At 41.8% G+C, this 27,667-nt stretch overlaps 1 protein-coding gene across 1 annotated transcript in view; it reads right to left on the minus strand.

Moving 5' to 3' along the window:
- dcc (DCC netrin 1 receptor) overlaps window positions 1–17,135 on the minus strand; it is a 224,859-nt gene extending 207,724 nt beyond the window's left edge. The window contains exons 1-3 of the mRNA XM_028602136.1: window positions 17,114–17,135; window positions 16,607–16,972; window positions 2,081–2,368 (exon numbers count right to left, since the gene is read on the minus strand). Of these exons, the coding sequence (XP_028457937.1) occupies window positions 2,081–2,368; window positions 16,607–16,972; window positions 17,114–17,135 (676 nt within the window). The remainder of the gene's footprint in view (window positions 1–2,080; window positions 2,369–16,606; window positions 16,973–17,113) is intronic.
- Window positions 17,136–27,667: the final 10,532 nt, after the last annotated feature.

Genomic DNA, 27,667 nt, shown 5'->3' on the forward strand with positions numbered 1-27,667 from the left:
ATGTATACAATATGTGATGCCAGAAGTTCAAAGTTAGGTTTATTAGGGCAGAAAGACTACAACTAAAATTACATCTACATGTACACTATTGTGGGAGGCCAAAACTATCTAAATTAAAATCAGATAAATTAATTGATTTCAGAACCTCTTTAAGGCAGGTCGACTTATTGACAGATTGGAAGCATCTGTTCAAATGAACATGTATTGTGTCAGTGGTGGAGAAAGTATTCAGACCCTTTACTTAAGTAAAGGTACTAAGATAAGGTAAGATTAGCCTTATACTACTTACTTATACCACACAGTAAATACACTCCGTTACAATTAAAAGTCTTGCACTGACAATGTTACGTCAGTAAAGGTATGTAATTATAATCAGTAGGGTTAGTTACTGAAACCAGGTCCAACATGGCACCAGTTCTTCTACGATCGGTATCTGCCCAGGCCCCCACATACAGCCTTACTGCTGATTTGGTCCAGTGGACACTGGCGGTATTGCAATGAAAAATCCCTCTGCGATGCATTTTTATGGATCCCACTGCAGTTCTAGGCAAGACCCACCCTATGAAGCAGCCTGATAAGTGGAGGTTAGGCATTGACCTCAATTAGTTAAGGTTAGAATAGCTAATTGGTCAGGGGCTAGGAACTGAACAAATCAAATTCCGTTACCTTGTGCGAGCATGGACGCCTAACCACTCGTTGCGCGTTAACCTAACCCACTACAGTGGGTTCCATAATAATGCCTCTGCAACCGAGACAAGAACTTTCCCAAAAGGCCACCATTGTAAAAACTGCTGCCAGGAGACCTTGAACTGCAAACAAGGTCGGTTTTGAAAAACTTTCCTCAAGCCGAGAAAAGCGATTTAAAAACCTGCGACCTGTGTTGCAGAGCGGGAACTCGTGGGCAGGGCCAGCGGGAAAAACACTACTGTGCATATTCAATGGACGCATATCACGGAAGTACACCTGGAAGTTTAGTAAAGCCTTTTTGCGGATACGCCAAAAAAAGTTTCTAAGCTTCTTCTCAGAGGAATAAAAGGGGCTACACCATTAACGTTGCATCCAGGTCTTATAATACATCCATGTATCTACCGGACCGAATAACAACACAGATTTCGCCGCTAGTTAAAATTACATTTGGCAGCAGGTAATGTTACTATTACTGTTAGCTAGTAGCTGGCTTATACATTTAAAATGCTGACAGGTAAGTTCTAAACGGTTTAAAGTGTGGCTGTATTTCCCTCAAAAGGATTCCAACACCGGGACGTCCAACAGTCTGCAGCTAAAGACACAGAGGAGAGTAGCTGCACTTTGAAACACAATGGACACTTCTGGAGTCAGAGTTGTAGGGTTAAGGTTAATCAGGAAAATGTATACTATTATATATTATATCTTTAGATTATTATTACTTATGAATTAATGTAAAAGCAGGATTTTACTGTTGTACATTAGTTGGTTGAGGTGAGGCTCATTTTGAACTGTTTTACATCGGACTACCACTAATGATCATCTTCATTATGGATTAATCTGTTAATTATTTTCTTGACTACTCGATGGATTGTTTGGTTTTTAGAAATTCTGAAAGGAGACCTTTTTTTGTCAATCGACTATTTGATTGATCGACAAATCCTTTCAGCTGTACGTGTTTATACTGTTGGGTAGTTGAATTAATGATTTATTTCATTACATATAAAGTAACTAGGAACTAAAGCTGTCAGATAGTTGTAGTGAGATAAAAAGTACAATATATCTCTCTGAAATGTAACGGAGCAGAAGTAGAAAGTTGCATAACAAGAATAGTATCTCAAATTTGTACTCAAGAACGCTACTCAAGTAAATGTACTTCAGAACATTCCATCATAGGCATCCCCAGGGGATATATATATATATATTTTTTTTTTTTTTTTCATACATAGGAAATGAAGTGTTTGATGCTCAAAAGGTTTTGGAGGGTGACCTCCAGACCCCATTGGTTATAATGTTGAAACTAAACCTACACCCTTGCATTCCACCACTACCTAATGGATCAGTAAACCGAGAAAGCCACCAAGTGTTTGCAGTACATCACTGTTGGATCATTTACCTGGGAGCACTCGGAGCTCAGCGTCCGTCCCCGTCCGGGTGCTGCTGGGGTTGTCGGCCAGACAGCGGTACGTGGCTGAGTCTGGCGGCTGGACGCGGCTGACCTGAAGCGAGCCCGACGGCAGCACCGCCATGCGGGAGTCGGGGTCAAAGGTCAGTGGTAGGTCCTCCCGGTTTTTCTGCCAGCGGATGACGGGCGTCGGGTCGCCCGAGACCTCACAGCGCAGCAGGGCGGTGTCGCCCAGGTACGAGGAAACGGACTCGGTGGGGATGACCACCTTCAGCGGACCTGGGGGGAGTCCAGAAGGGGGAGGGGTTATTAAAAATGTAGTAATGTTTCCTCAGCGGTGGCAGTCGTTAGGCCTGTGCCAATAATTACTCAATTGTCAAATTATTTAAACTTAAATTTTTTTTTTACAAAATTGCCGTTTCTTTGTTTGACCGCAATTAATTGCTGACATAGCTCCTAAGGTCCTAAGGGGTATGACTGTTAATGGTAATTGTTAGTTTTATGTTTAGTTAAAGAAAAAAAATACAATGTTTTATGATAATGTTGGTTTAAAAATGTATGAGAATATTTGCCTTAATTAAGGGGGCCAGAGGGGGGTTGAGACTCAATATTGCGGGGGAACTGGCCACCCTTGCCCCTCCCACCTGTCCCTCAGCATATTGTTTTCTTGCTAAATTCTATTTCAAATTAGTGGTGATGTTAAATCACCTCTTTCCCGTATCCTAAAGAGCTGTCTATGTGCTGGATTTTTCCTTAGCGGTGGTTCTGCTGTTAGTGCCGGTGTACTACTGTATATAATAGGGCTTCTGTGTCAGAAACAAAAGACACACACTAGCAGCAGGGGTGAAGAAGAAGAGGCAAGCAGACGGTAAAGGTTTTTCAGGTTAGAGAAGAAGAGAATAATGGAGAAAAATGGAACAGGAAGAGAAGCAAGGCCCAGCGTGTGAGAAACCGAGTTAGACTCTGAACAGCGGGACGACAGATGAAAGTCAGACAGAGAGACGGGGACAGAGTGGACGGGCAGTGTCCAGCCTGCTGTGTTTAGGACACACGCCGTTTCCTGTCTGATCACATTCACTTCAACAACAAGCAGCCTGTAGCCACCTAAACACACCGCCCAGCTGATGCCATGCAGCCTCGCACTGAGAAGCCTGGTATTTCCATCAGAAGCTTCATGCTTCATGGTTGTATTTTAATTTCAACATGGCTGCCGGGCCGGGGCCTCTGGGCAGATTAACTAGACTCTGCAGGAATGTCAAGAATTTAATAAAGAGAAGCTTATTTCCTTCCTCTGTGTTGATGTACTGAGATGTTACAGTTGAATTTGAACTGGTTTAAATGATTAAATGTGAATATTTTCATGCCGAAATATTTGAAATATTCTGTTATTCTTGCCACCCTCTTCTGAACCCTGTGACAGCTGGGTTGACATACACTCTACACTTTTTAGGGGGTCACTGCTCCATCATAATCAATACAACAACAGTTTATCCATCCCCCTGGTTCTGTGCAGCGAAGACAACAAGATTCCGGGAAGACACTGCTCAGGTGGAAAAGTGGAGGCGGAAAGAAATATTTCCAGCACGTAGATTGTGATTCGATCATTTCGTTCATCTCCAGTGGGGAAACCAGTTTAGTTGCACATACACAGTCACAAAATAAGAAAAGGACACAATTCAGACAGGTCACAGCGGACCATAAATAACACTAACACACAGGCTAACACATTCCAGGACAATATTGGTGTCTCAGGAGTCCGAAACAACGCAGACACTGTAACACAATTGATCCAACAAATAAATAAATACAAAGACAACAACTTGTTTTCCCATTTCCGAGATATAGAACATGTTAATGTGTGAACTTTAGAAAACATCTTTATGCTAAGCTAAGATAACCACACCCCTAGTTAACAGAGATAGATTTTGACCTTCACATAGCACTCTCAGAAAGAAAGAGAATGAGACCACAAGAGTTGCAAAGATTAATCGATAAGTTTAACTTCAACTCTAAAATCTAAATCTAAAATCCAGATACATGAATCCAGATCTATAAAAGACATCATCAATCACCTATAAATCTGTGCAAAAAGTATCATCACAAATAAAAATACAACCAATCCCTACAAATCTACACCACAACAATCAATGATAAGACTAAAACAGACCCTAATGGCCTGTATCAACCCGGTTTCACACCAAGTCGAGAAATAGTCACGTTATTTAGATTTATTGATTTGTTTACAGGTCACGATTTTGACGTTTATTTCGTGTACACGTCACGAATTTTGAACGTGTACAGGTCACAATTTTTGAACCTGCTCTGGGGGGACGCAACAACGGGGAAACCAAACGCCACATGCCGGCCACAACAACGGGACGGGCCGCCACTCGCGGGACGCGATCCCCGGGCACAGGGGCACACACCAATGGGGAAATGAAACGCCACAACAATGGCATGGTTGTGGTTAGGAAAAGAAGAACGGGGAAAGGAACCGTCGCACGCAGGACACGCCGACAACAGCGGGACGGTTGTGGTTAGGAAGAGAATAACGAGGAAAGGAACTGCAACACGCGGGACGCCATCCCCGGTCTCCGGGGTGAAAGTCCTTTGTTGTTTGACCCATCCACCCCCCCGACCAACCTCCCTGCGCGGACTTTCGCCTTATCAATACTACTCGCTACCGTTATTGTTCTGTGATCACGAAATATGCTTCCCAATGAAATACAATGCTTTAAAATTTGTAATCACCACACAAAAAAAACGACATTATAGTGTCCTGTCCATAACTCAATAGATTCAATAACGTTACCATATCACGAACTGCCATGAGACCGGGCTGCCTGTATTCACACAGTAAGAAATACCATAGAAATATAAGGTCAATAAATACCTAGCAACTAGAATTGCCTTTTCTGCAATTTCTTGACCATCAACTATGATTGGGTATGGTTATTGTTTTTTTTTTCAATGTCGGTGCCAAATCTTTATAAACGGTGCCGATGCCTGGAACGATACCGATACAAGGCTTACTAATTTCAAGTGAACGCACCATCTGTGTTGTTTTTCCGAAAACGGCAGCTGCAGACTGTTGGACGCCCCGCTGTTGGAATCTTCTACAGGGAAATACCGCCACACGTTAGACTGTTTAGCGGTCAGCACTTTAACCTTGTTGAAGCCAGGTACTAGTTAAAGGTAGGCTAACATTACCTGCCTGCAAATGTAGTGTTAACTAGCGTCACGTGCAGCGATGTTTCTGTTGCCTCCAACATCCGTTTTGGAGCATCAGAGAGCAGTGCAAGTTGTACCGAAATGAGGCATCAAAATCCGCGTTGCTATTCGGTCCGGTAGATATTAGAGCTGTTCATCTTCCTCTATAATACCTTTCAAATTTAATTTGTTATTTTTTTTATATTCAAATAATATTCAAATATTTAATGCTCAAATGCACCCTGTTATAAATCATACTACACTACTCAGGCTTATGCTTTGTCAATGCCACTATAAAGGCCTTTTGATAGTTGTGCGTAGTATCGACACCGCAGGGACCCCTATACGTCTACGTTGGACTCTACGCCGTAGCCTGACGTGCGCCTCTCGAAAAATTTAACTACACGTCGTGGCATGGTAGCGTTGCATTTCCCCCAACTTATTTCCTGGTTCTCCTTCTCCATAAACAACATGAAATCAAGGAGAGAGTTAACTTTTCCTACTCTAGATTTCCCACCGTGGTCAGAAAGAACAGGGGAGACACTTTGTTTCTCTCACTATGACTCTAGAGTCGCTACTCGCTTTGAATTGCTGTCACTCTCTCACTTCTCCATCTACCACACACTCCCCACACACACACACACACACATCAGGCCACTTACGTAGGCTACGGCAAAAGCTCTGCACGGAGCCTCCGCAGAACTGTAAAACAAGCTTAAGCATGTGGTTGTTGTTAAACGTTCTGTCAACTAGAGGGACTTCCAACATCAGCCTGGCCTTAAAGGGGATCTACGTCACGGCACATTGCATTTCTGGCATGCCGCTCTCTGTTTACTATCATTTTCCATCACTAGCACACAGCGACAAACACAAATCAACAGAGAACTCTGTAATGGAACATGATCTAACAAGTGTATTGAAGCGGCTCTGCTGTAAAGGCTAACGGTGCTCGGTTAGCACGATGACATCATGTTAGAAAGCCCAGCCGAAACCATTTGTCATAAACTAAGTAACAATAGCGTTAGCCACGATGCTAACGGCATTGATAACTAAGCCAAACGGTGCTGCCTATACTATTTTAGTGATTTATAAGCAACCTGTTTCTTGCAGATTGTCACATTACTGAGAATACAGCTGTTAGAAGGTAATATATGAAGTCAAAGCTACCTCTGACAGCTGTAGGGCAGCTAACATTAGCTTTAGCGTTCCTATAACTTGCAACGCAGTTAGGAAACAAGAACGAGATAACTATTGATAACATAAGTAGTTTGGCTCGGTGGATGTCGATTTTTAAAGTCATGTTAAAACCATTTCCCACCCTTCTTCTGATTTCCAGTTACTCGGTACATAACGTTAGCTCACAATGTCTTGTGTTTCTCACTCCTGTAACTTATTGTTCATCAGACGTGACATGAGAAGAGGGAGATTGGCTAATGTTAGCCAACCTATTTATAAAAAAAAAGGTCACATCCGAATAGCAATTTCAGCATTCGAATAGTATTGATTTTTTTACTATTCGAATTATATCCGACTTTCGGAATTCGTTCCAACAACCCTAGTAGATACCAGTTGTTTAGGCACCGGTGCTGGATTAGCACTGGGTTTTGGTACCCAACCTTTCCATCAACATCATTATCATTAGACATCAGGACCCAGGCATTCCATCAGCACCTACAGCCCTGGCCATACCTTTTCAGGAATGAGATGGTGGGTATTAATGATGATAATGAGTGTCTGTACCTGTCGCTCTTGATTGGGGTAAATCGTAAGCGGCAACCAGAGGGGAGTAGCTGAAACTCGGGAGTGGAGGTGGTGGACACTGACTGACAGGATGGATTTGTTTTTTTTGAATCACTTGTCAGACAGAGTTTTTGGCCCTAACGTTCAGATTTCCATACCAGCAGAGAATGAAAAAGGTTAAGAAAGACTCAAAAGCATGATTTATAGAGGATGGTCATGAGGGTCTTGTCCACATTAAACTTTGAACGTTTCCGCAGGCAAAACAGGCGCTGCTGGGATTTTTTGCAGAGCAACTCTGTCTCAAAGTTAAAATCTAGCTTGTTGTCCATAAGGCTCCTCAGGTATATGTAGGTCTCAACAACTTCTACTGTACCACCTCTCCCTAGTTCTATTAAATTAATCACCAATTATTTTGATAATCGTTTAATCAGTTTAAAATTTCCAGCGTCTTAAACGCGAATATGTTCTTGTTTCCTCAATCCTCTGTGACAGTAAAGTCAATATCTTGAAGTTGTGGACAAAACACGACATTTGAGGCCGTCATCAGTGGACATTTTTCACCATTTTCTGACATTTTATAGACCAAACAACTAATTGATTAATCAAGAAAATAAATGACTTGACAGTGAAAAGAACTGTTAGTTGCAACCCTAGGGACCACAGCTCATCTTTCTCTGAGCTATCTTTGAATATCAAAACAATATAAAGAGACATTTCTCTCTAATAAACCAGCTTAACACCATTGGACAGACACTGGCTTGAAATGCACAATTCTTGCCATTTACCATAAAACAACCAACAGTTTCACTTTGTAGTTAAGGCAATAATTTACAAAATTAACATTGACACAGCAGCTAGTCTTGCCAACAGCATTGCTTCTACCCAAGGTTTTAGGAGGGACAACTGGGCAGAGGACATTGCCTTTTTGTTGTGGACATTTCATGTCTTTATTCAATAGCTACAGTAGAGAGAAAAAGCAAAAACAGGGGAGAGAGAGATGCAATAAATGGACCCAAGTCAAAACGGGGACTCTGCGGTTCAGGGTTGGCATGTCATCACCCCTAAGCCTATAAGGAGGTCATTTACTTTCTCGTATGCGGTCATTTATTTTCTTTCATTTCTTTCAAGGGAAATTTTATAAGCAATGTATGTGTCTTTAAACACATTTAAAATTCTATTTTGGAGAAAGAACATCGCAGTTTGCTTTGTGTAAAAAAAAAAACCAAATCCCAAGAGTTCTACATTTCTGTCAGCATATGAATCCTCATGAGGACATTTCATCTAGGGAAGAGACAGAAAAAATCCATTGCATGCTGGCTTGAATCAGATTCTGCTTCCTCTGTTTTACCTCGACACACAAACACAAACACTAGCTTTCTCTTTCTGTTCTGTAACATTAGAAACGCTTCAGTTTGACTCGTGAATCGTGGTGTGGTTGCATGTTTTGTGCGTCCTCATGGCGGCGAGCACTTGAGCCGTTGTGACATCACACAGATGAGAGGCGAAGGGAACGCTGATGTGTATTTGGATCGTACGTCTTATATAAGTTCTGCTACTGTCTGTTTCTGTGTGGATCACACTGCAGCCTGCAGCTGCACACACATAAAACACACTCTTGTTTTTGTGACTTGTGAGGACTAGGTTTCATTTCTGGAGGCCTAACTAAGCACTGGACTATAACTGCACCGGTCTAATTCTAACACCTTAAAACAATTGTTTTAAGGTTAATGTCGACCCTAACAACATAACTGGTTTACATTATGGCCACCTGCTGTTTGTGTCATAGACTGTAAAATAATGGTTGTAGCAGCAGTGATGTCACCCATTGGTTTGTGGACTGCCGTTTTGAAGCCGGGAGTTAGCATTTTGGCCACGCCAGCTTGGTAATTTGGAAACCAGAAGTGACCATATTTGGACAAATAGGGCAGTGTTGGGGAGGATGATGAGGCTAAGCCAGTGTCTCTATGGTTTCAATGGTGCTGCGCTAAGCTAAATGCTAGTCACCCAGCTGAGTTTTACCGGCAGGTAAACGCAGACCTCCAAATACTAGCGCCATTCATCTGCATGTACGGCGGTACTTAGAAAATCTTTCAGAAAAAAAAGTCCTTTAGCGCTAACTAGCTAGCTAGCATTGACAAGATCATGAATCCGATTGGCATCATGTTTCTATTTTATTAATTCAAGAACACGTTGCCTAAATTCACTAAAACAGAATGAACAGCCTCATGAATCCATGTGTAGCAGAGAGTTTACTGTGATCTTCAGTCCGAGAGGAAATTCTGATCACACAAAATGAAAAGAAAAAAACTAAACAAGACGAAGGAAAGTTAGAGGGGAAGAGGAATGGCCAACCCATCGGAATGGGAGGAGGAAGAGGAATTAGGAAAGAAAATGAGCATCACCGAGAAAAAGGAGCCAGAAGAAGAAAGGAAGAAACTTTGACTTTGAACTCAACATTCTTTCACTTCAACTTTCTGTTTCATGCTTTGGCTACATTGAACGCGTAACGTATGCGGACCGTTCGGAATGTATCTTTTAACCGGCTACACCTTCAGCGCACACACCACGTAGGATTGTGTGAGTCACAGGCGAGACGGAGAGCTCTTGCTTTGGGATTGTGAGCACTGTGAAAACGTCAATCTACTGTCAGCTGTTATCAGAGGACGCAGGGGAGGGAAACAACCAAATCAGAAACTCTCAAAACCAAACTGCCAATCCGCTCACTGACAGTCATTAAGTCATTTCCTGTATATCGGTAGTTTAATTTAAAAGACATATAGACACTTTATGATCCGGATCTCTGCAGAGCATACGCACCACCATGCACTGCTCTCTGCTCACTGTCGCCAGCTTCATTGATTATAGTGGAAGCATAGTTTGAACATCCGCTCCGCATACGTTACGTGTGTAATGTAGGCGGTCCGTAAGGATTCAAACCCGCAACCTCCATATAAAAAAAAAAAAACTAAACCAAAATGCCGTGTCTTGAATTGCAATGAGGACAGAGTCTGTTGTCTCCCTGCTGTTTTCATCCTCATTAGACAAACGGACCAAAATAAGTCAGACGGATAATAATATGCAAATCACATCAAACAGGCGAGGGAGGCCGAGGGATTTGGGGACGCTCCTAGTCTGAATCGTCGCCGTGGGACCGATTATTATCTACTTCTGTGGGTCAAACCCCGCTCCTCCTCACTGCCTTTAATTGGGATTTGTCTAACTCCTCAGAGAGTCGACGGCTGATCGTGGATGGACGGACTGAAAGCTGCTCCGTCTCTCCCTCCGCCGCTGTGAACTTTAGCTAGGAGTTTAAAGATGATAGTATGATGATGTGTTTGGAGTGGTTGAGAAATAACACGTGGAGGCTAATACACCTTAGCTAGAGATCAGCAGCTAACACATTTACATTTACACAAAAATATTGCTTTATTCGAGAGAATAATAATCCTGCACTCATTCTCACTGAATATAAACAGATATAGCAGACTGAAAGTGATGGTAATGTTAAGTGCTCATATTATGCTTTTTGCGTTTTCCTTTTCTTTTATAGTGTTATATATCTTTTTTGTGCATGTTATAGGTTTACAAAGGGAAAAAGCCCAAAGTCCACCCCAAAGGGACTTACCATTTGAGGCAGTGGTGGCCTAAAGGTTAAAGAAGTAAGCTTGTGACTGGGAGGTCATCGGTTCAATCCCCAGACCGACAGGATAAAATCTGGGTGGGGAAAGTTGAAGAACAGTGCTTGTCCCTCCCTCATTATAACCACTGAGGTGCCCTTGAGCAAGGCCCTTAACTTCCAACCGCTCCAGTGGAGCTGCACAATGGCCAGCAGATCAGACTCTGGTTGTTCTGGGCACCTTCCAGGTATGAACGTGGAACTGTGTGAATGTGACAGGTTGTCGTTGCAAATGAGAATTACCTGGATAAATAAAGGTTAAATAAAAAAAATTAAATAACCATCTCCAACAGAAAACACTGTTCACAAACTGCTCCAAATAGCTTTTGTAGTCCAGCCTTTACTTCAGAGACAATATAATGCTCACCTAGCTGCTAGTGTGCCACGCCCTTATACTGACTGGCTAGTAGTCCTTACCTAGGTACTGAGCATGTGCGACTCCCAACAAAGATGGAAAAGAAGTGAAATGTCTCACTCTGTAGCTAAAACAGTAAGCTCAACACACAGGGTGAAAAGAGGAGCTGTAGCAATGTGTAGTACAACAAAAATATGTTTTTTTTTTTTAATTAAACCATGTAAACCTATTCTGGTACAACCTCTAAATACAATTATGAACCTGAATATAAGCATAATATGAGCACTTTAAAAGGTCCAATGGCATGAAAATTTCACTTTATGAGATTTTTTAACGTTAATATGGTTTCCCCCAGCCTGCCTATGGTCCCCAGTGGCTAGAAATGGTGATAGTTGTAAACCGAGCCCTGGGTATCCTGCTCTGCCTTTGAGAAAATGAGATGAGCCGTTTTGGAATCTGCTTGTTATGAGGTCATAAGGAGCAAGGTTACCTCCCCTTTCTCTGCTTTGCCCACCCAGAGAATTTGGCCAACCCATGAGAGAGAGACATCATGGTTTTCAAAGGAGAAAAGTGGCAGTTGGTCAAGGCCACACCCCCCACCCTCCACCTTGCCCCTCCCACTCTCCTCCTCAATAGCTTCAGACACAGAAATGGCACATCCTGGAAAGCTCATTCTAGGACTGAATTTTGGGAAAGTTCAGATACTGTCTAATTTTCTACAGTATTAGGGGACCACCTAAAAAAGAGACTGAATTTTGGGGAAAGGCCTATATAAAAGAGACTTCAGATACAGTATTAGGGGACCACTAAGGTCTATATAAAAGAGATTTCAGATACAGTATTAGGGGACCACTAAGGTCTATATAAAAGAGACTTCAGATACAGTATTAGGGGACCACTAAGGTCTATATAAAAGAGACTTCAGATACAGTATTAGGGGACCACTAAGGTCTATATAAAAGGGACCACTATATAAAAGAGATTTCAGGTATTAGGGGACCACTATATAAAAAGAGACTTCAGATACAGTATTAGGGGACCACTAAGGTCTATATAAAAGAGACTTCAGATACAGTATTAGGGGACCACTAAGGTCTATATAAAAGAGACTTCAGATACAGTATTAGGGGACCACTAAGGTCTATATAAAAGCATCCAAAGAGCACCATGTCATGGGACTTTTAAGTAATGTTAGGCTGAAATTAGCTTCCTGTTCTATGAATATAAAGCTATATATTTTTGCTTTGTCTTATTTTCAGTGGGATACTTGACGTTAGATAGCTTTGCGTATCTGAAACTTTTATTTTAGCTGGATTCTTGCGAAGTCACAAGGTCGCGAGAAACGTGGCAACATTATATCATATTATTTAATGTTTAACAGCTAACATTCAAACTTATGAATACACGCAAGTCATCCGAGTCATCGTGCCTCAGTCAGTGTTTTGTTTGTAATTCTTTTTTCTTTTGCTCTCTTTTTTCTCATCCTTCACCACTCTTTCTATTTCTCTTTTTTCTCTCTCTGCACATTTTTCAATAGTTTCTCGCTCACAACAGTCTCCTCCAGTCTCTTTATTCTTCCTGTTTCTTCTCTCCTCAGTCTCTCTCTACTTCTCACTCTCCCTCTCTTTCTATCATCCAAATGTTCAGTGTTTCTAATTAAGTCCCAGTTTACAGTCATATCTGAGCACACACACATACACACAAACAGACTGACTGCTAATTGAATTTTAAGCCTCTGCTGTTCATTAGCATTTTGCATTGTAGTGTGTGTGTGTGTGTGTGTGTGTGTGTGTGTGTGTGTGTGTGTGTGTGTGTGTGTGGAAATGACATGTAGGTAGAACTGATTCATATTTTAAGGTAATACTGGGATAAGCGTGAATTATTTCCTATTGTGTGTTGTGTGTGTGTGTGTGTGTGTGTGTGTGTGTGTGTGTGTGTGTTTAAATAGTTTGACACACATGATTCAGCTCAAGTTTGGAGCTGAATCAAAATGTACACTGACCAACTGACCAATAGAGAGGCAGCTCATGTAATAGCAACACAACTTGTACTTTAGCGGTACATGAAGCGTTGGGATGTGCAAATACAAGGTCCAGGTACTTTCAAGGCTTGCCAGCAGTGCTGTCGATCAAGAATGGCGAGAAGTGTCTGGCCAATCGTCTGTCTCCAACAGAAGTGAGGTTACAACAAACAATTACCACTAGGGGTGTCTTTTTAAATAAAAAATCAATCAAAATGAGCTCTCGATTTCGACTATCGAAATCAAACGCAGAATCAGCGATTCCGCCAGTATTTACTTCCCTCTCCACCCCCGCCGACTTGTGTAAAAAACACACACACACACACACACCGTAGCTTACCGGCTTGTAGCATGCAGCTAAAGACACAGGTTAACGTGAGCTTAGAAGTAGCCTGCAGCTTGACTATTCCAGATCGTATAAACTCTGAGAAACTCAAACTGTTGTTGCAAAGTACTCTTCTGCCATTTGTGGCTCTAATTGTGGCATTACTGTCCCTTTTTCAGAAATTAAATTGAATTAAATCAAAAGTCAAATCAAATCAAGGACTAATAACCACCGTTTTAACCTAGTCTGTAACAACTAGTACAATCAATGCCGTAAGAACAGATCAGACAACTCATGTTAGACAAAGCAACGTGTCAAGGCCTGCATTAGTATTAGGCTTTTTTTTAAGTGTTTTTCTGCACAAGCCTTTTTGACTGAAATCTGTGAGGATAAAAGGAATTGAAAAATACATGCCACGAACCATGACTATCCGTCTAAACGGTTTAGATTTTGTACTTGAACTGTTCCATTCCTGGTCTGGCTCAAGACTTTTTGGGATTATCTTTTCTTATGGATGTTTTTTGCCGGCAGCTCTGATGTCAGTCTGCTTTCTGTTACACATAGAGATGCAGGTAACGATTATTTTCAATGCTTTGTCTTGTTTCCATAACAACCAATCATCCTCATGAATAATGAAACTAATAATGACCTGCAGTCTTATACCTTATAAGACATCTGCAGGGATGTTGGGAATCATAATTTGACTTGTCAAACATAATGAAGGATTTATAATACTTATGGATAAACTAGATGTCATAAATTTTAGTTGAAGCAGCAGCAGCGAAGGTTCTCACAACAGCATCATTTGAACCGGAAAGAACTTGTCATCAATGAACGCAACGCATTCTCATGGATGGGTCCGTATGACATAGTACAAAAATGTATGCATACCAAAATGTAAGATATCCTACGAAACTAAGAGACCGCGACCTGGTCATGTGACACCGGCTACAGTGGCCGACTACGAGCTCCATGGCCAGCAGCAGTCATTGTGGAATGCTTACAAATTACAGTGCTTAACTTTTCTCAGCTACTGTATATGAACGTATGGTTCATGACAACAGGTTGACATTCAGCTGATGGCTGCTCCAGAGATCTACTGAAGACTACATATGTGATATGAAAAGCTCCAGCCCATTCTCGAATGTCAGAGTAGTGAGGACACTGTTCAGCAGTATTTCAGAGTCCCACAAGGAAGCTGCTTTTAAAGTGATATATCATGTTATTAAAATGTTAATGTAAGTATGCAGACAATTCAACTCAGCTCTGTGCTTTACGAAAATGTATAGAGTTAAGAGGAAATCTTGATGTTCATGTTGAGCTTCATGCTATTATTAAATAATAATTGATAATGATCATTAAATCATTAAATGAGAGCAAACTTAATTTGTTGCAATCTGTGGCTAATTGATGATGTAAATTATCCAATGTTTGATAAATCTGATACATTTTTGACACCATATACATTATTTTTCCTTCAAATTAAATATAGATTTGATATCCCTCTTATTCTGTATATTGTTTCACAGTGTAGACAGTACACACTGATGGTGATGGTGATGCACTTAAGCCTCTGTTGCTCTCTGGCTATTAATGTCTTCCATAAACAATATTGATCTTAAGCCACACTCCACTTACTAAATTACATTATTACATTACTTTGCTTCTATTTAATAAATAGGAACATTAAACTAAATAGAGGAAGCTAAGCAATATCAAGTGTGTGTGTGTGTGTGTGTGTGTGTGTGTGTGTGTGTGTGTGTGTGTGTGTGTGTGTGTGTGTGTGTGTGTGTGTGTGCCCGCGCCATGGTCAATGTCAAGGACAGTTCAAGGTGTCATGGAACATAATCTGAATAAGGGAATCTCTTCTTCTGCTCTCCTCTTCTTAGGAAACCATGATGGTTAAAACCCAGCATGTGGACCTTGAGTTAAGACTATTTTGTTTCCCAAATCACATTTTGTTGCATTATATAGCTAAGTGGAACATTGTGTTGCATTATATAGCTAAATGGAACATTTTGTTGCATTATATAGCTAAGTGGAAGCAATCGGTTTAAACCCAGAAATTAAGAGGACCTACAGTTGAGCCCTGTGGGATGCCACAGCTGATATGCGAGGAGGTGGAGTTTATAATTACTTTAAGAGAAAGTTTGGATTTAACCCTCCTGTTGTCCTTGGGTCAATTGTGGGTAAATTGCAATTTCCCCACTGGGGATCAATAAACAGTATAAAATAAACAGTATAAATTAAATTATTATTAAAAAATTTGACCCGTTTTCAAAAAGTGAGAAATTTGGGTTTCTTTCAACCAAATTGTCAAATAAAAGAATAACGTAGATGGTTCCATACAATGCGCTTCACAAGTAAAATAAATGATCAGTTCACTACTTTCATTGAATTTGGGTGTTCAATTCAATTTTATAGCATTTGAAAAAAATTTAAAAATAATAAAAAAGTGAAAAAAATGTTAGGAACAAAAACAATAAAAAGCGCAGGAAAAACAAAATCGACAAAACATATCTAAAAAGGTAACAAAAAAACTGGAAAAAAGTGACAAAAACATAAGTGTTGAAAAAAAACGACCAAATAGTTTAAATTTTCGAGCCAGAAAAACAAAACGTTGCATAGTCGACGGGAATACAACACAAGGGTTAAAAAGAGGATCTGAGCTAATCAAGGGGTCAGCCTTAAACACCGGCTATGTGATGCAAACAGTGTGATAAAATCAAGTAGTCTGAAAGTTGTGCTAAGACCTGATAAAACCATAAGTCAGTTAACAGTTACCTGTATGTGCTGTTAGGAAAACGTCATTTGTGTGTTGGAATACAATAGGATTGTAAATCTTCACTGGTCTTACGATTAGATTACGATTATCATGTCAACGATTCAATTCAATATCCCAATGCTTCACCTCCTCAATATTATTATTTATTGCTACACATGTTTTTATCAACAAATTCAAGCAGTACGATATATTTGAACTACCCTTTTTCTGACACAGCAGACAACAGACAAAATGCAAAAAGAAAAAATCAACAAGTAACATCAGTAGGCAATAATCGATTATGGTCTGTCACTGCATAGATGCAGAATCGTCCACGTCTGCATTGCGATGCATCGATGCAGTGATTAATTTCAGACCTTAGAATAATTTCAACACCCCTAGAATACAATATAGAGCTTTCACTTACCAGCCACAGTGACCCTGGCGGTCCGGCTAACAATGCTCCCAAGTCCATCCAGTGTGGCGATGCACTGGTATTCGCCCTCATCAGGTCGGTGGTGCCGCGAGTGGACGACATTCTGCACCTGCAGCGAGCCGTTAGCCAGCTGCCGTCGCCGCTCATCCACCACTGCACTCAGCAGCACGCCGTCCTTACGCCATGTGATAATGGGAGGTCCTGCCACTGCATCGGACTGCGCCTGGCAGTCAAGCTGCAGCACACCCCCTCGCACCGTCACTGTGTCCTGAGGCTCCTGGGTGAAACTGAAGTCCACAAAACCTCCAAGAGTAAACGAGGAGGAGGACGAGGAAGAAGACGAGGAAGTGTCCGAGGCTGTAGGAGGAGAGGAAATGAGGAGGTTAGATGGAAGCACAGAAACATGAGATCACCGATAGGAAAGTTATTTGCTCTCCATTACATAAACAACAGAGCTGCAAACAAACACAGGTGTGGTTCATAACAGGAGTGAGGTACAGTCCAGTGGGGGATGTGTCATATTCAATACAAGCCACAATATATTAAAAACTAAATAAATAAATCATTCACATCTCATAATGCAAGATCAAATGCCATCATCACTACTGGGCAAAATGTGCATCTGCCACGGGGACCGGAGGCCTGCAGTGGGACCAAGGCCTGCAGGGGCCAGAGGCCTGCAGTGGGCCCAAGGCCTGCAGTGGGACCAAGGCCTGCAGTGGGACCAAGGCCTGCAGGGGCCAGAGGCCTGCAGTGGGCCCAAGGCCTGCAGTGGGCCCAAGGCCTGCAGTGGGACCAAGGCCTGCAGTGTGACCAAGGCCTGCAGTGGGACCAAGGCCTGCAGTGTGACCAAGGCCTGCAGCAGCCAGAGGCCTGCAGTGGGACCAAGGCCTGCAGTGGGACCAAGGCCTGCAGCAGCCAGAGGCCTGCAGTGGGACCAAGGCCTGCAGGGGCCAGAGGCCTGCAGTAGCCAGAGGCCTGCAGTGGGACCAAGGCCTGCAGGGGGCCCAAGGCCTGTTGGTCTGTTTCTTTATTAGCTCACCTTACGGTTGAAGTCTGGTTATGTTTAGGCAACAAAACCACTTAGCTAATTTCATACGTTCAGTCTTCAGGTTATGCACATCACATGGAACGTTACATGTCTCTGTTCCGTTAAGTTAAAAAGAATCTGCCAGTTTACTTTATATAGGACACTAACCCCGGTCTCCTGGGTGAAAGTTTGTTTGACCTATCAATCACCCCAACGCACCTCCTCATGCAGAATGTGGCGCTATAAAACTTTGTCACCTTACTATCTGCTTTGCTCTCGCCATAATTACTACGGGCACTAAAGGGCCCTGCCACCATAAACATAAATATGAGTCATAATTGCTGCTTGAACGACAACTTATGTGGCCGTTCTTTGGGCAAGGACAGTCTCCATCTTTTCCAACATGAATGAGAACATTTCACAACACTGAGTCAACCCTAACAATCATACCTTCGTTCAGAGGCTCAAATCAACAACCATTACTGCCTGGCTCCAGCTGTTGAACCAGGGGAGACAAACTTATAACCCATAATGTCTCCTTCTGCACGGTTTCATGTCAAAGCTTCTTTTTTTTTGCCACAGCATGTGATGTAAGACTACAAGTTGTATTTTTTTTTCTCACGCTTTTATCTACTTATTAATTATTCATGTTTTGGCTGATGTATTTCTTCATATTTGTAATTAGTTTTGTCAGATGTGTCTCATCACAGCAGAAAACATGAGTGACTTTAACCTCCGACCTGTAGTGCTTTGCTCTGCAGGATAACTCGTCGTCTCCACCAAAGCCACATCAACCTGTTGTATTCTTTGTTTTTATGTTTTTATATTTGGTTTAATCTTGTGACAGGCTCTGACGGTGGCAGCTTCTCCTCCCGCCTTTGATGCCGACGCTACTGAAAAATCTTTCATCCTGATCAGAGAGGCGGTTTGTTTGGTCGAAGCCTCGTTCAGTGTCTGTGCGTTTCCCTGGAAAGTCTGAACAGAGGCTCGGAACAAACTGAAGCCTCGTCATAAACGCCACAAAGTCGACTTTGAAGCGCAGCAGATGTTCCTTTTTTTCTTTTTACGGACGTTCCTTTTAAACCCTCCACAGCTTCAGTTTATTCTGCAGGTAAACTGATCAGACAAACATCAGGTATAAAAAACGAAGTACTCTCTGGATGTGTTCCCAACTGGGACGAAGGGATAATTCATCACAGTTTTTTTTTCCTTTCAGCATAGATTTTTTTTTTTTTTTTTACTCAAATAATAGGACAAAACACATTGATTGAATAAGAACCCGTATCGATAAGCACAAGGCGGTAGGCATTAGTTTAGATATACTGAGCTCATGAGTCACAGTCCTCCTGACAACTCCCTCTGCTCTAAAGTTCTCCAGTTCTTTTTAATTATTCGGATCGTTCACTTTTACTTTCTGCAAGCATCCTGTGGAAAGCCTGTGCTTCTAAACTCTACATCACTTAATTAACTGAAATAAGTCACTTTACTCTAACTTTTTCTCTATAATTAGTGCCAGATCCAAGAAACTCCCTAGGAAATTATTAGGAAATTACAGACGAATTTCTCATAAACATTATCCGAAATTAACTTTTTGACTCACCGGCCAAGTTGGCGGGTAGATGAAAAGAATCCAGCGGCCAAGCATATTTTTTACCGGCCAAAATATTAAATTGCAGCGTTTTTTTGTGACTTCGGTCTACATACTAAAACGTGATGGTTAGGGTCGCAAGTCCTGCTGGTAGGGGTGTTAATGATTAAGCGTTTAACCGACAATAGGATTTGTGACCGATTAGCCTAATATTATCAGTTAAACCAATATTAATAAAAAGATATATAAAGTTTTAAAAAACGTCTTTTGCATGATAAAAGTAAATAGGCTATACAATCTATTGCTTAAATGCTAATTAACTTGCTAGTCCTAACTTTGAACCAGAAAATTGCATTTTACGCCCCACTTTTTTTCTGCTTGTGGAGAGCTACGTGACACATGAAACTATATCGGTGAGGACCGGCAAGTTAAATCGTCCGTCTGAGAGTAAACCAGGCAGACACACAGCTGACAACCTGCAGGTGGAGGCGCTGGAGACGGGCTCGGACATACACGCCGCGGCCGCTGTGGACTTGTGTCGGTCCCGCAAGTGGTTTCTGTAAAGTGGCTACATGTGTCCGACAATGCACAGAACATCAACACCGGACTCGGAGTGTGGAAAATGTGTCCGAGCCTCCTGGATAGGTGAAGTGAGAATCCCGTTTCCTGCTTGGCGGTCAACGGTTAATGATTGCAGTGTGGCCCGCCATGGCAAAATATCTGCCGCCACGGTATCAGAAATAGGACAGACACACAACAGGGTTTCCGCTATGTACATGTAGCAGCGGCGCACTGCCGCTCCTCCAGCTGTTTATGAAAAGTCACGAAGTCGTAATTACACAACATCATCCTCTCTCTCTCCCCTTTAGGGCGAGCAACTGGAACAGTGACAGGACGTCATCACTCGCCAAGTCATAGCAACCAAATAAACAGGCCGAGTAAACCAATCTTAGGCAAAGTGACAAACAGCGACGAAAGCCGTGACATGAAATTCACACTCACGCGGGTCCCGTGAAATATGACAGCTTCAGTTTATTGGAAAATAGCTTTGTGGACACTGAATTATGATGAATCTACTGTTTATCAGACCCCAGATGAGAAATTAATAAGAAGTTAACGTTATTGAATGCTGCGGTCCCACTGCCTTTGACTCCCCGCTGCAGGAGACGCTGGATCGGTAAACATTTCATTTCATCGTCCTTTCTTTTGGAAGGCTGGCTGCCAAAAATCGGCACTTACTAGCTAATTAATTAGCCTGAGGTAAACGCTAGCTATCAGTAAACAGAAGTGACGTGGTGGCTGGCGTCTGGTGTGTGCGCCAGTGTTTGTGTGTGTGCGTATGTCCCCCCTCCCCAGCGAGGCTCCGACAGAAACAGAAGAAAGTAGCTGCAGCTTCACCAAAATGAAGACTGGAAAACAGAACTATTTTGGTACAAACATTTACTCGCCATGTGGCGGATAGCCCTCTGACATGTCCTCGCCAAGCGGAAAATTTAACCGCATTTGGCGACAGGCGAGTGTTAATTTCGGGCCCTGCTCATAAAGATAGAATAAAAACAACAATAAAAGCAGGTAAGCAACTGTTTAAAGATTAACCTCAAAAACAGTCCATCAATGGTAAACTCTCTAAATAGAATACAACATGCTCGTCATTTTGTTGATAGTTAATCACATACGTGCTGGTGGAAGTATTTACTTCAAACCATTTGTTTCAATGAGAGGCTGTTCATTTTAAAGTGTGTGTGTGTGTGTGTGTGTGTGTGTGTGTGTGTGTGTGTACACTTGTTGCAACACAAGAGGATAAATAGTTTTTATAGAGTGAGCATAATCTCCCCTACCAACAATTCAAATTGGCTCTTTTACAGTGTATCATATTTCATTAAAGTGATTTTGCTTTAAGTTTTGTCTTGAGTATTTTTGAGTGTTATTTATTTATGATCTGCTCTAGCTTTTCCAACGTTTTAGACACAGATATGGAAATAATAACAGTCCAAAATGATGTGAAAAAGAGACGCTAAACTACCAAAAAGGGACACAGACCGACTACAAAGAGACGTCAAATGACCACAGAGACCCAAAACAACTCCAAAGAAAACAGAAATGACCACAAAGAGACACAACACAACTACAGAGAGACACAAAATCCCACAAAGAAACACAAAATGTACGGGGGAAATGGCATTTTCTTTTAAGGTAAACCTTTATTGTGGACCCATACAACAAAATTGTGAGTACCACAACTGTTGGTGCATTAAAGATAGTAAATATGATACACAATAAGAAGAAGAATTATAGACATAAAAAAAACACTAAATGACTGGACAGGAGAAAAATTTCACATGGTGTATGATTATAGTAATATTATTGCGGTATGATAAAGGCATGGAGTGTTTCCTCTATGCTGATTTTGTAGTGGCGGCCCGCCATGGCAAAATTTCTGCCGCCACGATATCAGAAATAGGGCTGTACAAACGGCCGTCTATCAGCAGTGATTGCTGATTGATTGTAAGAGTGGAGTCAGAGAATGGCGCGATCGTGCCACTCGGCGGAAAAGGGAGAGAAAGAAAAAAGAAGAGTGTCGCTGTCTGGAGGATGATAGCCAGTTAAGAATGCGTGTGTGCGTCTTTGAGAACTGTAAGCCGTAGAACTTACGGTGTCAGTTCATTTAAGCCTGTTATTGTATTAGTCTATAGTTCTGAAAATTGAAATCAAGTTAATTAAGTGATTTTCCTTTCAAAGTTTGTGTTCTTCACCTGCGAGCTAAATTGTGGCTGTTGATTCGATATAATAGCGATTGCTTGTTTGTATTTGAGGTGCATTATTTACATGCTGAAGTAGTTACACTGCATTAAGATAATGTAATTAATAGTGGGGTTATTGTATTATTTGATATATATAATTCCTATGCATTGTCAATGGTAGCCTTTACAATGTTATTTTTTTTTTTGCAGAACCACACACACATACACACACAAACACAAATACACACACAAACACACACACATACCAAAGCTACCAACACCCATGTTTGTACTGATGCTTGATCTTAATAAAGCATCAAAAGAGAGAAGTTGTCTCTGCCCGTCTTTTAACAGACACACCTGGGGCGAAGTTGGAAACCAGAATCAGCTACAGTGAAGTTAAAATACAATATTGTTGCTCGGACAGACCTGCCCCCCACTGCTGTTATTGGTTTGTATTATATGTGTTAAAGGAATACACCACCGTTTGTTGAAATAGTTCTTATCACGGTCTACCCTGGCTGTAGATTGGTGGGCCAACGTATTTTTTGTCTCAGTGCAAGTAATTAGGTTTTTTTTTTTTTTTGTCTTTAGTTGGCTCACTTTTACTCACAACATGCTAACCGGCAACATAGGATTCCATTCACTACGCTAAGCTAACTAGCAGCGGCGCTGCCGGTGTTGCACCAGACTAAAACAATGCATGCACAAAAAATGCGTTGGCCCACCTGTCTACAGCTAGGGGAGACCCCACCTATCTACAGCTAGGGGAGACATGTGATGAGCCCTATTTCAACACACGGTGGCGTATCCCTTTAAGGGTTCTGATGGCCTATGGAAAGAAGTCTTGTCAGTTCTGGATTGTATGCTCCTGTAACCCCCGTCCAGAGGGAATAAGGCTGAGCATGTAATGTCCAGGGTGAAGGTGGTCATTGATAATCTTATTAATTGAAACACGACACATTTGAGGAAGGAGGCCCTCCGCCCCCCCAAATACGGGCAGCTAAGTGTTCCACGAAGCGAGAGAAAACACTGATTTATTACAGTGATCTTAGAAGGCAGTGCATGTCTCTACATGTTTAACCTTGTGCTGCTGCAACCTTTCCATTCATGCGTCGGTGTTCAGTTCCCACTAGTGTCGTGTTCAAGTGTTACACATGTGTTTCAGGTCTGACCTGCAAGTGGGGTGGGACTTTTACATAAAAGTTAAAGTAATTGCCCCACATGGACCCATCATTTTGAACCCCGGTGGCATCCCTTTTCACCCACATTTCTTTTGTTTCCTCATCCCTTCCCTACCCTTCCTTTCTTGTTTCATCCTGTCCACCTTTCTCCCCTTCCTTCCTCTCATTTCTTCCCCTCTCTTTCTTTTCCCCTCACGGTTTCCTTCTTATTGATTCTCCTTCAGCAGTCCTCTCTCTCTCTCTCTCTCTCTCTCTCTCAGTAAATCACCACCTTGACAGCTCTATCTGTACTCACTCCCACCAGTCACACACACACACACACACACACACACACACACACACACACACACACACACACACTCAGTTCATCAATGTGTCCTTGTCCTCATCCTGCAGTTTGATGCTATCGCTCTCTGTCTGCTCTCCCTCCTTCTCTACTCTCTTCTTTGCTCTTTTCACTGCCTCTTGTTCAGTGTATTTCTTTTCACATTTCATCTGGAACATAAAGCTGGTCTACATTTCCATTTACTGTTCCATTGTTTCAGAATAATCTCCTAAGAACTTCTATCAAATTTGCGGGAAAGGACGGTTTATTCCTGTACTGATTTTTGGGGAAATACTAGTCTATATCAACGAGGTTTCATTTACGGGATAGTTCCCGGGCCAGAACTAGGAGGTTCTGCCGGATGTTATTTCTTTGTGTCCCGTCGATTGGAGAAACATCCTCCGCACTAGAACTGCCAACCAAATTATATCAATCTATTCTTTTTGGAGTCAAATTCTTATCACACACTCGACAGCCATTTTAATTCCAGAGCTCGCCTTATGCAGAGGCACCATTGCTCCGTCCCAAGATGAATGTGATTGGTTTAAAACAGAGATCTTCAACAGGGGGTCCGTGAGCCAAGGACCCCTTAACTGAGAGAGAGAGAGACTGAGCAGGGACCCTCTACCACATGTACTACATACTAAAACAGTTTGGAGTTAAATAATTTTTGAAGCAAGTCAAGGCCAATCATTATATGGTTTATAACTTCTCACATGTGAGGATTTGCACTTCTTATATGGTGGTAAAATAAATATATATTCAAGTGTTGGAGTTTTGGTCAGACAAAACAAGACAATTCATTGTCAACTGGGCACTGAGAATGTAATGAGCCATTTTCACTACTCCTAACATTTTGTAGACTAAAGGATTAAGCGATTAATGGAGACAAAGAGCAGCAGATTAATCCAAAATGACAAATAATCCTTTTTAGAAGATACAACAACCTTCCACTTTCACGCTGGTCTGTGATTTACTAATTGATCCTTTAACAGAGCAGCATCAAGCCCAGAAGTAAAAAGACAGAAAGAAAGAAAGTTGTGACAGTAAAGTTACACTTTTCCAGGACCAGCAGTTTCCGCGGGTCCAAACCGAAACGGGCCCATTAAAAACTTACACCTGACATGCATACATTCATTTTCAAGAAGAAAGGACCAGACCTCAGCACAGTCAGTACTGGTCCATAACAGGCCTGGGGGTAATTCGAACCGACTCAAATTAAAAATGGAACACCACTGAACCTTAATAAGCCGTACGAAGAGCAGCAATCCATTACCTACAAATCAATATCAGGGTTCAACAATAAGGGTTGCCCGATGCTTACTGTTCTCTGTGGCGGCAACGCAACAAGTGCGTGGAAGTACGGCGGCCGCCACGAAAACAAAAACTTGCGCGTGTTAAATTTGGAATCCAATGATCGGATTCAAAACCAAATTTTCCCAATGATTCCGATTAAAAAAAGGATTCCAAGTTGGAACCGGTTCTCAATGCCCAATCCTATAATAATCCTATTTATGTGTTGCTCTGGTTACTAGGAACAAAGTGGCCTGTACAGCAGACTCTGCCAGTCAGGTATATGCTGCGACCTCAGGTGAGTGGACCCTACCGGGGCTGAGGAACTCAGACACTCACTTTTATAATAGAGGTGGGAGGTAGAAGGATATAGAGCAATCCAAGAGTTTAACTGAAGAAGATGAGAGTCTGTTACGGTGAGGTGGACACCAGCCAAGACCGGCTGAACACACACACACACACACACACACACACATACACACACACACAGTGGCTGACACCGCCGGTAAGTGTCTAAAAAGCAGACTGCATTAAGACTCTGGACGGCGTCCAGAAAGTGTGAGTGTTTAAACTCTGCCAGCTGCTGCCTGCCAGCAGAGAATCACCTTGACTGAAAGGAGGAAAAAAGGGAAGAAAAAAAAAAGAGGGAATAGACATATCATCCAAAAAACTTAAACCCCCCCAATCTGTCACAGAGACACCATGGAAACAACCAGACAGCAAAATGTCAGGAAATTAACCACTGAAATGCTATCTAGCAATCAATGATCAGACATCATCCTGAATTCATTGATGAATTCCCGGAACCAAAAATCTGATAAGCTGCGTTTAGCTCAGAGTCGTTACTCCATCGAGACGAGGAAGATGTAGTGTTGTGTAATGTTGTTGTCATTTTTCTTTAGCAATCTCTGGCACAAAAAAAGACTCTCTTTTGGAAAGAATCAAAGTTAGACACAGTGGGGCTTCTTGACGCTCTGGGTCGGGACTTCTTCTTCATTTACAAGCGGGCTACAAACCAACTTTTAAGGTGTATGCCGCCACTGGGTTGGGATTGATTTGGCGTTTTAGGTTTGAGTTATGCGGCACAAGAACGGTACAGTTAGGTTTAGGAAAAGATGGTGGGCTGGGGTTACAAAATGTATATTTCAGTGGGACAAAAACAGGACATGGACCCTGGTCTCCGGTTTTTCACTCGCTACCGATGTGGCTGTTAATACTACATCATCTTACAGTGTTTTCCCTAGCTTAGGTGGACGTATTTGGCGGGGGATTTAGGGTTCGTCCCCCAAGAAGTTTTTTCAATTTAAAACAAAAGAAGCAGTATGACATCATATTGGAGCATATTTAATCACCATATCTATGTCTAACACATTGGAAAAGCTAAAGCAGATAGTAAATAAATAACACTCAAAAAGCCTAAAGTCAAAGAAGTCCACCGGGGACTTCCGACTACAATAGTTAGATACGAGGAAAGTCTTTTAGTTATTTTGGTGCTCGCATCAATTTTATTCAGCTTTGGTGCTGCCCAAAACGGCTCTGGTGCTGCACCTAAAAATTATAATGGAAGTGAAAACCCTGTCTTACAGCGCTATGCCTGTATCATATACACACGCTAAAGGGTGATTTTTGCGTCGGTAGCTGATGCTGAGAGTCACTGACCAAGCGTCAGTATTTGACGAGTTGGGAATAAGAACGGGTTGTTAAAAACTTCAGACATCAAGGCCCAAACAAAAGAGGTTCTGACTCAACCACATCTAATTTTATCCGGCACCTGAAAACGCACCCCCATAGGTTAGCAAACATGTTTGGCTCAGCATTGGCCATCTGACGTTAACTTGCTTCGGACTTTAGCTATGACTTAAGGTGCCGTAGGTAGGATCGCGAAGATCCAGGACTTAGCCAAATAATTTGAACATCGACAACTTCTCAGGCCCTCCCCCCTTTTCCGCTAAAGCTCAAAACGGTCTCCTAAGCCCCTCCCCCTACAAGGGAGAATGAATCTGTGTGCATGAGCAGTGATTGACACGCAGTTAGACATCCCCCCTGGCCCTGATTGGTGCATCTGAACAGGGAGATTTCTGCAAATCACACTACAGGCTGTAGGTGGAGCCAGAGGAGCCCGATTCTTTTTTTTAATGTAGTTCTACTGGAACATAGGGGCAGTTTCAGCAAATATGACAGAAAGTTAGATTTAAAAGTCTTACCTACTGCACCTTTAAGCGTGATTTATATTTCTGCGTAAAATCTAAGCTGTGGCTACGTACGTAGGTGCGTGGACACACGTGATCATCTCTGCCAACAACTAGTGTTAATATGAGTATTCTTTCAGACTGTAGGCTATAGGGCTGCACAATCAGGGTTTTTTTTAATCGTCATTGCAATATTGACTGCCACAATATACATAAAAGCTGCGAAATATCGTGAAAGACATTTGGTTTGGTTGTTGTTGTTAGTAGAAAGAAAATATCAATAGAAAACTCCACTTTAAAATGAAACGGTCAGTCTATTTTTTGTGTGGCCTTTCATATTCAATTCAATGTTCAATTTGAATGTTAGAAATGATTTCCTTTGGTTTGTTTTAAATTCAACAAGCAATTTGTTGAATTTCAGCAGAATACTGAAAGCGGCAGAAATGCAGAACTAAGTACACTCTAATGTGTGTTCATTCATGGAAAGTAGTATCGTTATCAGGATATTCAAAGTTATTGCATATGGCATGTTTTCATATCGTGCCGCCCTCAGTGTAGGCCTCAGTAGGCCTCAGTACACTTGTAAATTTGACTACAGATTTGGAGATTTTTTTTGTTGCATATTTACAAATATGATTACGCACACACTTAAGATTCTGAATACACATTTAGAGATCCCTGTGCACATTCACAGATCTTACT

Source organism: Perca flavescens, chromosome 16, assembly GCF_004354835.1.
Source record: "Perca flavescens isolate YP-PL-M2 chromosome 16, PFLA_1.0, whole genome shotgun sequence".
NCBI lineage: Eukaryota > Metazoa > Chordata > Actinopteri > Perciformes > Percidae > Perca > Perca flavescens.